This window comes from Pseudophryne corroboree, chromosome 3 (assembly GCF_028390025.1).
Source record: "Pseudophryne corroboree isolate aPseCor3 chromosome 3, aPseCor3.hap2, whole genome shotgun sequence".
Lineage (NCBI taxonomy): Eukaryota > Metazoa > Chordata > Amphibia > Anura > Myobatrachidae > Pseudophryne > Pseudophryne corroboree.
Genome location: NC_086446.1, coordinates 564,312,032 through 564,329,296, shown reverse-complemented (window position 1 = coordinate 564,329,296; position 17,265 = coordinate 564,312,032). Strand labels below are relative to the sequence as shown.

Below are 17,265 nucleotides of genomic sequence, written 5' to 3'. Positions count from 1 at the left end.
ACTGGGATCTATAGATAAATAGAAAATGACCACTATATTCCATTATGTTGGTCCTTTTGCCTCTCCTTCACTAGGATCACCAGTAACAAGGAGCATTATCAGAAGTGGGCCATTATCATTGCTTTTATCATATACAGATAGTTTTTATATCTACTTCAGTATATGTGTTTTTCATCCATCATTCCAAATAACAATATTTTTATACATACGGCAGTATTATAGACACGTGTTATATCCACAATGTACTTTAGGTCAGGGCCGTAACGAGGGATGTTCAGTGAATGCTGTTACCCAAGGCGCAATGCCTCTGGGTGGTATGGTTGATTGCTTAGTGTTAATGGTGCCCATGTAGAATGAGTGCTGTGTGCTAGTGCCACTCAGTGCAATGGATAATACACTGGCCGGCTGTCAGTATGTAGGTAAGCAAGATCAGGGAGGTAGAGCTTTCAAGTAGATTTCCAATTGCTGTGTTTTGCTTAATGCCATGACACCTCGTCCTACACCCACAAGACTAGAAGTGAAGAAGAGGAGACTGAAGAGAGGAAAGAAGAAAAGAAACAAACTGGACGCAGAGAAGAAAAGAAGGAAGAATGAAGTAGAAGGGGGGCAATGTGGACATAATGTGAACTGCTCTGTCCAGTCACTATGATAGCAGTGCACCTTATTAAACCTCATCCCCTGTAGATTGGAATAAGCATCAATCATAACTTAACCAAGTTGTGCAACTTGATAACAGACACTGTTCTGTTGTAATGCTTTGCTTGGCATTGGAAAAATATACAGGTCTGTCCTACATATACTGAAACTTCACCTTTGTGATCAGAGAAAATAAGCATTTTTATTGAATATGAATGTTATTCATTTTGGAGGTGGATGGGGAAAGGAGGAAGGAAACCTCAAGAGGTGATTAGAATCACTCTCACAAAAGAGAACACAGACACTAGGGGGTAAATAAAGTGTTGAGTTGTAAAGCCTGGTACTTCAGATCACGTGTTTGGGTATAAAAACATTCAGAAGTGTTGAGTACTCTTAAAAAAAAAAAAAAGGGAAGGAGAGTTATGGTAGACTTACCTTTGTTAACCCTCTTTCTTCGAGGTCCACAGTGGATACAACGGGGTTTAGGTGGTGGCAAGGACCAGGCACCAAACAGCTAAAGCTTTAGGTATCCCAGGATGCTCTGGTCCCTATCCTTGTATGCAGCAACTGATCATAGAAGCTGGCAGTGGGCGTAGTTTAGCTCATGATGCCTTCTGTAGCTTTTGAAAAGGTTATCAGAGCCACTGTATACAAAGACGCAGCGGTTGTGCCGAGTCCATCTCTGAATCAGGCCAATAGCTAGGTGAGTATGTAGCCACGTCAGAGTATTGTACAGAATACTTCAGGTACTACCCATTATGGTTAGGTTAATGAGGTCAGCCCGGAATGTGATTGGGCAATGTCATGATATGACTAGGCAAATGGAGGTAAACAGAGTCAAATTCCGGGAGTCTGCAGATCACAGGCATTGTGGAAATCTGCGATTTATTCACTGATGGAACGGAGTGAGGGAGGACTAAGCTGAATATGACATGGGCGAAGGCAAGATGTGGAGGGGAAACGTCCGAGTATTAGATAGTGAAAAAGAGCACAGGCTTTGGAGATTATGGGGCTTACTTATTAAACTAATTCCCCTGGATGTATGTACAGTATGTAGGGGGTAATGCAACAAATAGAGAAATCTGCTGATTTTGTCCCGTTTCCAATCACAATAGCAGCAGCCACCTTCCCCCATTGTGGGGAATACTGGTGCTGGTAGCTAATGCCATGTTTAAATAGCATTAGCCATTGTAGTCTTTGGGCTACAGAAAGGACAATTTTACTGGAAGAGGGACCCATAATAAGCTACTTCCATGGTAATGGCTGCCTGATGTTTCAAAGTGGCAATCATTTAAAAGGCAAAACTAGGTTGTTTTTGCCGGTTAAATGATTATTGCATTAAAACCTCGGGAATCTGCAGATGCCAACATCTGATTGGCTATTGCATTTACCCCATGCGCATCTATTTGGGATATCACATCTCTCAAGGAAGTCTGGCGTTATATTTGCTGCGGAAAATCTAAAGAGAGATGGCACCAAGCTGTTCTGCAAATAACACACATTGTTAGCTCAGAGTGGCACTGTACAGGGGAGGAATTCAGTTCTCCTCAATGTGCCTCTGAGATGTCCAGCAACGCACATTACGCTAAAGAATTTTTGCTCATTTTCCTGCACACCTCTACAGTATGTTAAACAGAAACATTACACTTCAAGACAGAATGCCTTCGATGGTAGAAAGGGGTTAATTAATGTAATCCCTCCACATTGCTGCACAAGTCAGATACAGGAAGACACCAATCACAAAGTCAGAAGGTTTTCCTTTTGAAGAATATACTGTTACCACCCACAATGCACCAGGTACGTGAAGCCAGCAAATGGGAGAGGGGGTTGGCAGTGAAAGGTGTTTTGTTTGTTTGTTTTTGCTAGCATCAAGCACTAAATTTATTTGAATACTTGTTTTCCTAGACTTTGTAAAATGTATTAAAGTATTGAATGTTATGACGGATGAAAAAAAAAATTATGATATAAATATTTATTTAGCTGCAACAACTATTAATTGTTGTTAAAACAAAGGTGATGTAGAGGGTAATCATAGAATTTTCTTTCCTCCTTTTATGCACAGAGTTGTCAACTTTGTCAGATAACATTTTACCTTTATTTCAGATTTCTGCTATCAGGACAAAATCCATCTCATACATATATCACAGCCACATTTCATTATAAGCTCTGAATGGCCAGACTTCATTATAAGCTCTGCATGGCCACCCTTCATTATCAGTTTACGGTGTGATAGACTGTTTTTACCTTTATTTTCATCTCATCGACAGCATCGAGTACCCATCCGACAGTGCCATCCCCTCCACAGACCAGCACCTTGGCAGAATTAGCAGGAAGGAGTGTACAGAGTTGAAGAGCTTTGTAAGGAGATGTTTTGCTCAAGTCAAATACCTACAAAATATATTTCCAAATCTTAACAAATGGGACAGTACACATAGGGAAGAATCCAACTGTTTATTCGTGCCCGATCTCCTGTCTAAAGTGATGGTAGAATGAGGGGCAATAGTCAATTGCCCCACTTACAGCACCCATTACACTCGGGTTTAGGCGCGCAAATCACCTAAACCCGACTAAAGCAATGGGTGCGAGAGTGAAAAGGTTCATTTGGGCGCACAAACGGGTTTCTTTACGCACATTTCAGCTCGCTAGCCCCCGCAGCTGTACACTAGATAATACAAGAGCCATGCATTGCTAAATAATTTCACACATCAATCTGATAAAATATGTTATGTACATACAGTATGGAGATATCATACTAAAGTACTTATGTTTCCAGTGAAAGCTGAGGATCAGGTCACAGGGTGAAAAACCTACTGTAGTAAAATGGATAAATATCCAATGTTTGCTAATAAGACTCTTATAACCTGTATAAGTTTCAAATAATACAGATCAATATGTAATTTGTATTCTTAAGAATTTAAGCATTAACATAAATCAATGGTTTAGACCACAGGTTCTCAAACTCGGTCCTCAGGACCCCACACGGTGCATGTTTTGCAGGTCTCCTCACAGAATCGCAAGTGAAATAATTAGCTCCACCTGTGGACCTTTTAAAATGTGTCAGTGAGTAATTAATACACCTGTGCACCTGCTGGGTTACCTGCAAAACATGCACTGTGTGGGGTCCTGAGGACCGAGTTTGAGAACCACTGGTTTAGACCATAGGTTCTCAAACTCGGTCCTCAGGACCCCACACAGTGCATGTTTTGCAGGTCTCCTCACAGAATCACAAGTGAAATAATTAGCTCCACCTGTGGACCTTTTAAAATGCGTCTGAGTAATTAATACACCTGTAAAACATGCACTGTGTGGGGTCCTGAGGACCGAGTTTGAGAACCACTGGTTTAGACTAATAGGGGTTGGCACCGCACTGGATTTGAGATTGCAAGGAGTTGTATATATACCCTTGCGAGTGGACCAACAGTGTGTAACAATAGAAGGATCACTGATAGGGGTGCTTGATGTAAAAGTTGGTGGTGCTCCCAGAGTCAGTGGTATAAATTATAGTGTACAAAGAAAAAGAAAGACTATGTTGGGGCACACTTGATAGATATAAAATATGTTAAAACTTAACTTTTATTATGGTTAATCATAAAAGAAGAATGGACACAGACTTACATACAAAAAACAGTCACCTTAGGTGGAGCTGAATGTTATTAGTATAAGGGGATGACATGCCCATGTTGACACCAAGCAAATTGCTAAGTGTACATGAAAGGTTATTTATCAGTTTTCACAATGCCTTTAAGAGCAGAGGTCCAATATTGTCAATGATAGACATTTATTAATGTTATCCATCAAGTGTGCCCCAACATAGAGTCTTTCTTTTTTCTTTGTACACTATTATAAATCAATGGTTTTAAGCCTTTGCTTAGATTTACATAAGATCATGAGGACAGATAACATATTTTTGACCTACACATAGGGGGTAATTCCAAGTTGATCGCAGCAGGAAATTTTTTAGCAGTTGGGCAAAACCATGTTCACTGCAGAGGAGGCAAATATAACATGTGCAGAGAGAGAGAGACATTTGGGTGTGGTGTGTTCAATCTGCAATCTAAATTGCAGTGTAAAAATAAAGCAGCCAGTATTTACCCTGCACAGAAACAAAATAACCCACCCAAATCTAACTCTCTCTGCACATGTTATTTCTGCCTCCCGCTGCAGTGCACATGGTTTTGCCCAACTGCTAAAAAATATCCTGCTGTGATCAACTTGGAATTACCCCCATAGATCTTAAAATAGAGGAACAATCAGCAATTCCCAACATACCAACTCTTCACAATGGGCCCGATTCAGGTTCTGACGCTTGTGTGGCGCATACCACAAAGTACCAATGCTCACTGCCATTGTTGGGGAGGGATTGTGCCAAGATCTCCACCGGAGGATGGAGCATTCCTGGCCTATTTGTTGCATCTGCAGCGTCCGGCTAGCGCAATCCCAGTTGATCCAATGCGGAGTCTAATGGTGGGTACATACTGATAGATATATCTGCAGATCAATTGATCTGCAGATATATCTATGGACGGATCGGGCAGTGTGCTGTGCATACACACTGCCTGAACCGTCGGGGACTGACGTCATGAACTGGGCGGGCAGCTATCACCGCCGGCTGCTGCAGCTTGTGTACGGGCGGTCGGCTGGTCGCCTGTACACACGCAGAGATGCGCCAATATATCTATAAATATATTGCCCGTTGGCTGTGCTACAGGGCCGACGCGATATGTCTGTGAACGATGGAGTTCACAGACATATCGCCCGTACACACTGGCCGACGGACCCGCGATATATCGGCCAGTGTGTACGGGCCTTAAGGACACAGCTCGGATAAGTAATGCAGCAGGAGGTGTGACACTTCCTGCTGCATTACCATAGTAGTGCTATTGCTACTGCTTCCATATAAGCAGCAGCAATAGCACCTCCAACCACGGGCCGGATGTAATGACGCTCGAGTTCGGCGGCCATGCGGGATGCCAACCGAACTCATACTTTTTAAAGGGGCAATCACTTATTAGGCAAAAGCATGCCTTGTAACTGATTGCTTCTTAAAAAAAACCAGTCTGCGTTCGTCCGGCATCCAGCACGGACGCCAAGCTCGAGCGTCATTACATTCGGGCCCACATCTGAATCAGGCCCAATATGTCCAGATATGATTCCAACTCTTGTCAGGGCAGATCCTTGCAAGACTCCCACTCAATGCCCTGCAGGTATAACAATGATATTCAGAAGATGGAGTGTACTGGACAAATACAGCAACAAAGCATTTTAATGCTGTACTCACCTGTACAGGATTTAGAAGACCTTTAAATTCACTAACTAGAACATCACCCATATTGTTCCCACTTCGTGTATTTGCCAAAACAATCAAAGGCGTCCAGTTACTTCCCATAGCAGACACTAACTAAAAGAGAACATGATGGGGTTATATTTAAATTTAAAAAAAAAAAAAAAAAAAAGCGAAAAATGAAACCGTAGATTACGCTAACACAATCGTTAATGAACTGATTTGTTCTGCTGCAGAACAAAATAGTAATATACAAGACTTAATTTAGAAGACTGGTCTTGATTTATGGGCTAATGTGTTCTCTACTGGTTTTAAAAAGTCACTGAAGGGTTTTAAGAACGTATAGAATCATGAGTGTTGTTATACAGCTCATACACTCAGAGTTCACTTCTAATATCCACAGAAGGATGTAATTCATCTCCAATAAAACACAAGTACTTATTTGTGGAGACTGTGTCAGCTGATAAGAACCACATGGCCCATCTCTTCTGTCCATTTTTTATTCCTAAAAACATAAAATCTGTTGGAGCTCTAACATTTTACACATTTGGGATAGCTTTATGTTTATGCCACATGTTTACATTTTCCTGTCGGAAGCCTATTCCAATTATCTACTACGTTTCTGGTAAAAGTAATTCTTGTTCTAAAGCAGCTGCTCTCCACTGTTAGTGCAAGTACTCATGTTGTACCACTCATTTTCCTCTACGCAATATACTGTATACATAAACACCAACACAACACAAAAAGTTTTCTACCAAGGTAAAAAAGGAGGGGTTTTGGGCGCTTGATAGATGTTGCTTTTCTAATGCTGCTACTACAAAATGGGGTAGTCAACCCCAGAACCACAAACAGATAAACAGAATAAAATAGCAGCGCACAATGGAATAAATATAACTAAGAAGGATTGAGTGAAAAATTAATCACAATTTAAATTATACAACTTTCTAAAAACACAAAAATAAACGATGGTATGGCCACTTATATAGTTCACCATTTAAATGACTGCTGCCTTTCTGGTGTAGTCCGTTCCTAATATAAAGTGGACTGGCAAAATCTTTGCTGATAAAACACTGGAAATGGACCAAAGGTGAAGTCCCACAAAGGTTATTACCACATTAAGCCGCTGGAGGTGTAGTCCCTTGGAATTGTCCTTTTGCTGGACTCAAACCCAGGCAAGGGTTGAGAGGGATCCTCACTGCAATGCGGTTCCTCCTGTTGTGCAAGGATGGGTGGTGAATTATTTCTCTGTGGATTTTGCGCTCCAGTCCTGGTTCAGACACACCAAGGCAGCTGAGATGGCAGGAAAGAAAGTGGCCTGGCAAGCCTCCTGACGCGTTTCACTGCAAGGCACTGCAGCTTTATCAAAGGTGGTGTGTATGCAAACTGTCTGGGTATTTATTAGAGATGAGCGAATTCGGTTTTACTCGGTTCTCAAAACCGAATCTTATTGGCTATCCAAAACACGTGACATCCATGAGCCAATAAGATTCGGTTTTGAGAACCGTGTAAAACCGAATCCGCTCATCTCTAGTATTTATACCCTCCATGATTACTTAACAGGTCAACAGCTGTTCACTCAATCCCTCTAATTAGTGTAAAATAATATATAAAATAATTCCCTGACTATTCCACAGGTTTATATCCATTAATAAGACAGACTCAGTGCTTAAGAATTGTGTTATATGCATAATATTTACTTTAGAAACTCTTATGTCTCATTTAAAAACATTTAGCATTCAAAATACTTCTGGGTTACGGAGATCATGTGACTCCGTGATCATAAGTACATTATTAGTATCTGATCAAAAAATACTAGGGGAGACAAGACTTACAGATATATGTAGATATACTATTCAACTTGTGGAAAAAAGATGAAGAAATCAAACCACAATATTTGTCGTCCCGAGACAGTCGATATGTCACTTCCGGGAAGGAGAACCCAATGGTATCTCCGCTCGGTGGACACAACACAGTAACATCACCAATAGTGACATTTCTTTAATATTAGATTGTGTTTCTTAAATGTTCCATCTGGCTCCTGTGTTCTTAATGTCGTGTTGCACTTATCATAGAATAGTAGCTGACACTATGGGAGAGATTCAAATGTTATTGCCCTCTATCTCCCATCTAAAGTGACGAGAGATCGCAGAGGGCGAAATACAAATCTCCCCCGTTTCCGCACTGAATGCGCCCATAGCAATCGGGTTTAGCCGCGTAAAGCGGCTAAACCTGACTAAACTATTGGTCATGGCGCAAAAAGTCCTGTTTGGGCACCCAAACTGAAGTGTTGGAACAATGCCATGTGCACTCTTCAGACAGCTGTTTGGCACTAACTAGTTCCATGAACATCTGCAAAGGGTCACAGGATCGGTAGCATCAGCTTACCAGTCTACGGTTGGTGCAGCAGCTGACACAATATAACCATCAGACAATGCAATTTAATGTGTATTATTCATGTATTTCTGCAATGAAACCTTATTCCACTAGATATTCGTTTTCCAGTGTATTCAAAGTCTAGAAAAATCCACAATTTGTGTTTTATGTAAATATTTCTGTACCTCTTTCATACAATCTGGAGGTTTGCTCTTCTTCATCTGTTTAACAGCCAAAATATAATTTGGTGGTATAATGAGGTTTCTAAATTCACCAAGATCACAGTCCTCGGTCTTCAAATGGCTTTGTATGCAGTCATCATGGACAGTTCTTTGACACCAGATGCATCTGTATGAACAGGCAAAATGCATAGACTTTTTATTTTTATTTTGAGACAGATTAAAATAATTATGTCCAAGAGGGTTTGAACGATCTCAGGTACTGCACACTTATATCAGTTTTGTGTATAAATATATCCGTAAAATGAACCCATTTATATATACTGTGTGTATATATATATATATATATATATATATATATATATATATATATATGTGGAAGGGGGGAATAGGGGTACCAGCGACTTACAATGTCTAATTAGAATTAACTATGAAGAATATAGCTGGATACGGTTTTCAAAAAAAGTGGTAACAAATTTATTTATACAAAGTATGATAATGGGATAAAAAAGTAGATAAAAGGCTGGATAATAAGAGCAATAAAAAATGATAGAAATACAGAGATAAAATACTGCAGTTTAAGCTAGAACCCTAAATCACATAAAATCAGTAAAAACAAATTTCTACTGATAAAAAATGCTTAAGGTTAAAAAAGTGATGCTTATCTTTGAAAATGGAGGGTCAATGGAGGTACACCTCCATTGACCCTCCATTTTCAAAGATAAGCATCACTTTTTTAACCTTAAGCATTTTTTATCAGTAGAAATTTGTTTTTACTGATTTTATGTGATTTAGGGTTCTAGCTTAAACTGCAGTATTTTATCTCTGTATTTCTATCATTTTTTATTGCTCTTATTATCCAGCCTTTTATCTACTTTTTTATCCCATTATCATACTTTGTATAAATAAATTTGTTACCACTTTTTTTGAAAACCGTATCCAGCTATATTCTTCATAGTTAATTCTAATTAGACATTGTAAGTCGCTGGTACCCCTATTCCCCCCTTCCACATCTTAATCTCAAAGGCAGCTTATCACTGCCGAATATTTAGGGGTTAGCTGACACCTTACATTTTTAAAGGAGTGTCTTTAATCACTGTATTATCTTTTTATAAATATCTGTTCACACACACCTGTGGCACCATACCCCCACTACCCAATATATATATATATATATATATATATATATATATATATATATATATATATATATATATATATATATATATATATATATTAGTATTTGTATTCGGCACTCATGAAATAAACATCACAGTCAGCTTGCCCGGTGCCCTCTAAATCAACTTTGCAGGTTGAAGATATAAGCACAATGAAGCGGCACTCCAGGACGTAATTCAAATAAACGGGTCCAGTCTCCCGATTTTGATGTGCAACGTTTCGGTTTTAATCACAAACCTTGGTCAGGCTTTATATATATATATATATATATATATATATATATATATATATATATATATACACACACACACACACACACACACACATATGTACACACACACACACATATATATATATATATATATACATACACAGTACCAGTCGAAAGTTTGGACACGTCTTCTCATTCACTGGTTTTTATTTATTTTAATTATTTTCTACATTGTAGATTAATACTGAAGACATCAAAACTATGAAAGAACACATATGGAATTATGTTGTAAACAAAAAAAGTGTTAAACAAATCAAAATATGTTTTATATTTTAGACTCCTCAAAGTAGCCCCCTTTTGCTTTGATGACAACTTTGCACACTCTTGGCATTCTCTCAATCAGCTTCATGAGGTAGTCTCCTGGAATGGTTTTGAATTAACAGGTGTGCCTTGTCAAGAGTCAATCTGTGGAATTACTTGCCTCCCTAATGTGTTTGAGACCATCAGTTGTGTTGTGCAGAGGTAGGGTTAGTACACAGTGGACAACCCTAAATAATTAAAGTAAATAAAAACCAGTGAATGAGAAGGTGTCCAAACTTTTGACTGGTACTAATAATATGTTCAGTTCAGCTCAGTTACCATAGATGTGAACTCATCTTCCGAACCATTCCAAAGGAGAAATACATTGCCAATAAATGGTCTAAAAAAAAACACGAATGTGATGCCCATATTTTGGAAAGATAAATGAATTCTCATAATGCGTCATGTACAAATTTGCGTAAGCGGGGACTAAATTTGACCCCATCGCTGTCCCTGATGTCTGCATATAGGATGTGTCCTTATATTTAAAAGTATTACATTTAAGGACCAATTCCGCTAATTCCAAAATACATTGCTCAAAAAAATAAAGGGAACACTAAAATAACACATCCTAGATCTGAATGAATGAAATATTCTTATTAAATACTTTGTTCTTTACATAGTTGAATGTGCGGACAACAAAATCACACAAATTATCAATGGAAATCAAATTTATTAACCCATGGAGGTCTGGATTTGGAGTCACACTCAAAATTAAAGTGGAAAAACACACTACAGGCTGATCCAACTTTGATGTAATGTCCTTAAAACAAGTCAAAATGAGGCTCAGTAGTGTGTGTGGCCTCCACGTGCCTGTATGACCTCCCTACAACGCCTGGGCATGCTCCTGATGAGGTAGTGGATGGTCTCCTGAGGGATCTCCTCCCAGACCTGGACTAAAGCATCCGCCAACTCCTGGACAGTCTGTGGTGCAACGTGGCGTTGGTGGATGGAGCGAGACATGATGTCCCAGATGTGCTCAATTGGATTCAGGTCTGGGGAACGGGTGGGCCAGTCCATAGCATCAATGCCTTTGTCTTGCAGGAAATGCTGATACACTCCAGCCACATGAGGTCTAGCATTGTCTTGCATTAGGAGGAACCCAGGGCCAACCGCACCAGCATATGGTCTCACAAGGGGTCTGAGGATCTCATCTTGGTACCTAATGGCAGTCAGGCTACCTCTGGCGAGCACATGGAGGGCTGTGAGGCCCCCCCAAAGAAATGCCACCCCACACCATTACTGACCCACTGCCAAACCGGTCATGCTGGAGGATGTTGCAGGCAGCAGAATGTTTTCCTTGGCATCTCCAGACTCTGTCACGTCTGTCACATGTGCTCAGTGAGAATCTGCTTTCATCTGTGAAGAGCACAGGGCGCCAGTGGCGAATTTGCCAATCTTGGTGTTCTCTGGCAAATGCCAAACGTCCTGCATGGTGTTGGGCTGTAAACACAACCCCACCTGTGGACGTCGGGCCCTCATACCGCCCTCATGGAGTCTGTTTCTGATCGTTTGAATAGACACATGCACATTTGTGGCTTGCTGGAGGTCATTTTGCAGGGCACTGGCAGTGCTCCTCCTGTTCCTCCTTGCACAAAGGCGGAGGTAGCGGTCCTGCTGCTGGGTTGTTGCCCTCCTACGGCCTCCTCTACGTCTCTTGATGTACTGGCCTGTCTCCTGGTAGCGCCTCCATGCTCTGGACACTACGCTGACAGACACAGCAGACCTTCTTGCCACAGCTCACATTGATGTGCCATCCTGGATGAGCTGCACTACCTGAGCCACTTGTGTGGGTTGTAGACTCTGTCTCATGCTACCACTAGAGTGAAAGCACCGCCAGCTTTCAAAAGTGACCAAAACATCAGCCAGAAAGCATAGGAGCTGAGAAGCGGTCTGTGGTCACCACCTGCAGAACAACTCCTTTATTGGGGGTGTCTTGCTAATTGCCTATAATTTCCACCTGTTGTCTTTTCCAGTTGCACAACAGCATGTGAAATTGATTGTCAATCAGTGTTGCTTCCTAAGAGGACAGTTTGATTTCACAGAAGTGTGATTGACTTGGAGTTACATTGTGTTAAGTGTTCCCTTTATTTTTCTGAGCAGTGTATATATGTATGTGTGTATATATATATATATATATATATATATATATATATACACACACACACACACACACACACACACACACACATATACAGAGCACGGATATACAGTGCACCATGTGTCTATATCTAGTTAACTGAGGTGGACCGCATTATGATATCTATTGGTGGCCAGTGACACGCATCTACTTCCGTTTAGGATCCTTGGAAGCTGCCTGTGGCGGCTGTTTAGAAGTTGCGCACGGCGGTTACTTCCTATTTCCGGACCTGTGGAACGCAGGCCATTTCTGCCCGTGGTGCTGCGTCTGTTTGCTGTTCTGAATAGGTGATGTTCTGTTTTGCGTTTTATATGATTTGGATCCGTGCAGTCTCACTGTTGTCACTAGCAGTACTTGGAATAATTTACTGTATATACGGTGCAGTCTATTGTATATATTGGCGTCATTTGGTTGCACTTCCGGGGTGATTGGCACTTCCTGTCCTCTGTCCCATAAATAGCAGGCACTCTTGTTCATCCATGCTGCCAGCATGGAGCCGGTTTTGGAGCACCAGTACTGTGAGTATGTGTAGAGTGGGCCATATAAATCTTGTTATATTACATGTTAGCATTTCTTACTAGATTCTTTTTGGCTATTTACAGTGTGTCTTAAATTCTGGTGGCACATTGTGCTGAATATATCCCTTGTTTTTGGGAGTATTATCCTCAGTAAGTAGCTATTTTTTGTTTTAGGATTGTCCCTTATATAGGTTCCTTCATTATGCTTCACATTTACATGTAATTGTTTATTTGTTCCTTTTAGAAACATGCTGGCAGACTGGTTCGCATCATCTATTATTATCATATTGGGCTGCATATCCATTTGACATGATACCGAGTGAGTTATGTGTGTAGGTTTTCACCGTATATAGGGATGATGCTAATGTGGTATAATGGATTGGTGGAGGTGGTTTGTCACCCTGGTATTTTATGCCCTATGGTGGCCTGGCAGGCTTGATCTTATTTATGCGTCTTTTTTTCTTTGTTTAGACGCTGTATTTTAGCTGAATCTATTTATATTTGAATTTTTTAATGCTGAAATGGTATAAGCCTTATCCTGATGAAGATTCATGTTGTGAATCGAAACGTCGAGAGAGATACTGTGAGGCTACTGTGAATAAATTGATGCTGAAATATATCTACTGTATTCCGACTATCTTTGGAGAGTGCACCCTCCGACCGAACTGTGAAACTGTGTATATTGAGTGTAGCACACCAGTGGATCCATTGGGAGCACCCCCGTGAGTTGTCTAAGAAGATTTATGAGAGTGTGGGACCTATGGAGATATATAATCATACGGACTGTTGGGTATATGCAATTGCGGTCGAATTCCCGAAATTGTCGAATTTCGGGAATTTTTCGCCCCAAAAAAAAAAAAATCGTCAATGCAATTCAGTGCTTTCCGTCAAAAAAACGGACTTTCAAAATTCGACTTTTTGAAATTCGACTTTTGTCAAATTCGACTTTTCTGCAATGATACAAGTGCTGCAATTCGACCAAAGTGTATTCAATTCAAGTTTGGAAATTCGACAACAGTGCTTTTAGACAGTAAATTCGTCATTTTCAATCCGCCACACTTTGGAGGGTGAAACCAATTAAAAAATTTTAAAACATGTTTTTTTTGGTGTTTTTTTTTTTGGTAATAGCATATCTATTTATATTAGAAGGGATTAGGTACTTGGTTTGTCTTTTTTGGAGGCACAAGTATTATTTATATATTTTTAAAAAAATATATATTTTTTTTTATAGCTGGAACGATAAAATCAAGGAAAAAAATGGCGTGCGGTCCCCCCTCCAAAGCATAACCAGCGTCGGGCTCTTAGAGCTGGTCCTGGTTCTAAAAATGCGGGGAAAAATTTGACAGGGGATCCCCCGTATTTTTAAAACCAGCACCGGGCTCTGCGCCTGGTGCTGGCGCAAAAAATACGGGGGACAAAAAGAGTAGGGGTCCCCCGTATTTTTTACACCAGCATCGGGCTCCACTAGCTGGACAGATAATGCCACAGCCGGGGGTCACTTTTATACAGTGCCCTGCGGCCGTGGCATTAAATATCCAACTAGTCACTCCTGGCCGGGGTACCCTGGGGGAGTGGGGACCCCTTCAATCAAGGGGTCCCCCCCCAGCCACCCAAGGGCCAGGGGTGAAGCCCGAGGCTGTCCCCCCCATCCAAGGGCTGCGGATGGGAGGCTGATAGCCTTGAGAAAAATGTCAGAATATTGTTTTTTCCAGTAGTACTACAAGTCCCAGCAAGCCTCCCCGCAAGCTGGTACTTGGAGAACCACAAGTACCAGCATGCGGGAGAAAAACGGGCCCGCTGGTACCTGTAGTACTACTGGGAAAAAAATACCCAAATAAAAACAGGACACACACACCGTGACAAGTACAACTTTATTACATACTGCCGACACACACATACTTACCTATGTTGACACGCCGACTGCCACAGTCTCCGACGAGCCGAGGGTACCTGTGAAAAAATTATACTCACCTTCCAGCGTCCAGAGATAAATCCACGTCCAGAGTATAATCCAGGTACTTGGCAAAATAACAAAACGCAAAAACCCGTGCCAGCGGACTGAAAGGGGTCCCATATTGACACATGAGACCCCTTTCCCCGAATGCAGAGACCTCTCTGTGACAGCTGTCACTGAAAGGTCTCTTCAGCCAATCAGTGAGTGCAACGTCCTTGCACTCTGCTGATTGTCTCTGCGCGTCTGAGCTCAGACAGCGCATCGCAAAGCCTCTCCATTATATTCAATGGTGGGAACCTTGCGGTTAGCGGTGGGGTCACCCGCCGGTCAGCGGCTGACCGCGGGTAACCCCCCCGCTGACGGCAAAGTTCCCACCATTGAAAGTAATGGAGAGGCTTTGCGATACGCTGTCACAGCACAGACAGCGCACAGCCAATCAGGTGAGCGCCACGTAGTAGCGCTTCCTGATTGGCTGAAGAGACCTTTCAGTGACAGCTGTCACGGAGAGGTCTCTGCATTCGGGGAAAGGGGTCTCATGTGTCAATATGGGACGCCTTTCAGTCCGCTGGCACGGGTTTTTGCGTTTTGTTATTTTGCTAAGTACCTGGATTATACTCTGGACATGGATTTATCTCTGGACGCTGGAAGGTGAGTATAATTTTTTCACAGGTACCCTCGGATCGTCGGAGACTGTGGCAGTCGGCGTGTCAACATAGGTAAGTATGTGTGTGTCGGCAGGATGTAATAAAGTTGTACTTGTCACGGTGTGTGTGTCCTGTTTTTATTTGGGTATTTTTTTCCCTGTAGTACTACAGGTACCAGCGGGCCCGTTTTTCTCCCGCATGCTGGTACTTGTGGTTCTCCAAGTACCAGCTTGCGGGGGAGGCTTGCTGGGACTTGTAGTACTACTGGGAAAAACAATATTCTGACATTTTTCTCAAGGCTATCAGCCTCCCATCCGCAGCCCTTGGATGGGGGGGGGGGGGACAGCCTCGGGCTTCACCCCTGGCCCTTGGGTGGCTGGGGGGGGGGACCCCTTGATTAAAGGGGTCCCCACTCCCCCCAGGGTACCCCGGCCAGGGGTGACTAGTTGGATATTTAATGCCACGGCCGCAGGGCACTGTATAAAAGTGACCCCCGGCTGTGGCATTATCTGTCCAGCTAGTGGAGCCCGATGCTGGTGTAAAAAATACGGGGGACCCCGACTCTTTTTGTCCCCCGTATTTTTTGCACCAGGTGCAGAGCCCGGTGCTGGTTTTAAAAATACGGGGGATCCCCTGTCAATTTCCCCCCCGCATTTTTACAACCAGGACCAGCTCGAAGAGCCCGAGGCTGGTTATGCTTTGGAGGGGGGACCCCACGCCATTTTTTTCCGGGTTTTTCCGGTTTTTTAAATTCGCGGCAAAATCCGGCAAATCGGCCGTTTTTCGACCGCGGGAATGTCGAATCCGTTTTTCATTGAATATGGTGAATTCCGGCAGCCACCTGCCGGAATTCACCTGTCGAATTGTGTTGAATTAAAAAAACGGCGATAATTTGCCGCGATTCGCCCGCAATTGCATATACCCCTGTGTCTGCTATTGATTTCTCGACACCCATACATATGATGTCTATTGGAAATTTGCACATGAGTAAATGGGATGTAATTGAATTTTGAACCCTACTGATATTGAGCAATTGTGATAATTTATATTTTTTCTTTTCTTGTTTATATGTTTTGTTTTTGTATTATTTATTGGTGGGAGAGATATACAGTAAATTCATCATGGCGCAAGGAGGTTCATATTTACTAGTGATGAGCGGATTCGGTTTTACTCGGTTTTACTCGGTTTTACTCGGTTCTCAAAACGGCATCTTATTGGCTCACGGATGTCACGTGTTTTGGATAGCCAATAAGATGCCGTTTTGAGAACCGAGTAAAACCGAGTAAAACCGAGTAAAACCGAACCTCGCTCATCACTAATATTTACTAGATGATGGTCTTCTGTCACAAGCAGAACAAGGAACCGTTTCTTTTACGGATTATGAGGCAGAGAAGTTACTTTTTGACAAGCTTGATTTTGATATACTTCCAGCAGAAACACCGGCTGATATATATTTTTAAGTTCTAAAACATCGCCAGCGTGAGGTAGATTTGTTATTACATGTACAGTTTTTGTTCGAATACCCTAGAAGGAAACAAATCCCTAGGGGGTTTCGTGTGGCCAACATACCGACATTGGGGAGAAATAACCCCCTATTTTGTAGCCGCTGGTGCGGTGTTTTGAACAAATGTTCGCTCGACCTTATGACTTAGAAGAGGTTTGTAGTGAATTTAAGAAAATCCGATTAGAGATTGAGTCTACTAATCTTACAGCTATTCCTGTATTGAAATATGATTGACAGGCAACTCCTTAGATAGATTACAATCACATATTGAGAATTATCACAAGGA

General features: G+C 41.7%; 1 protein-coding gene across 1 annotated transcript in view; it reads right to left on the bottom strand.

The window, feature by feature from the left end:
- DGKE (diacylglycerol kinase epsilon) overlaps window positions 1–17,265 on the bottom strand; it is an 83,978-nt gene that overhangs the window by 53,580 nt on the left and 13,133 nt on the right. Inside the window, exons 2-4 of the mRNA XM_063961283.1 lie at window positions 8,476–8,638; window positions 5,915–6,034; window positions 2,881–3,024 (exon numbers count right to left, since the gene is read on the bottom strand). Of these exons, the coding sequence (XP_063817353.1) occupies window positions 2,881–3,024; window positions 5,915–6,034; window positions 8,476–8,638 (427 nt within the window). The remainder of the gene's footprint in view (window positions 1–2,880; window positions 3,025–5,914; window positions 6,035–8,475; window positions 8,639–17,265) is intronic.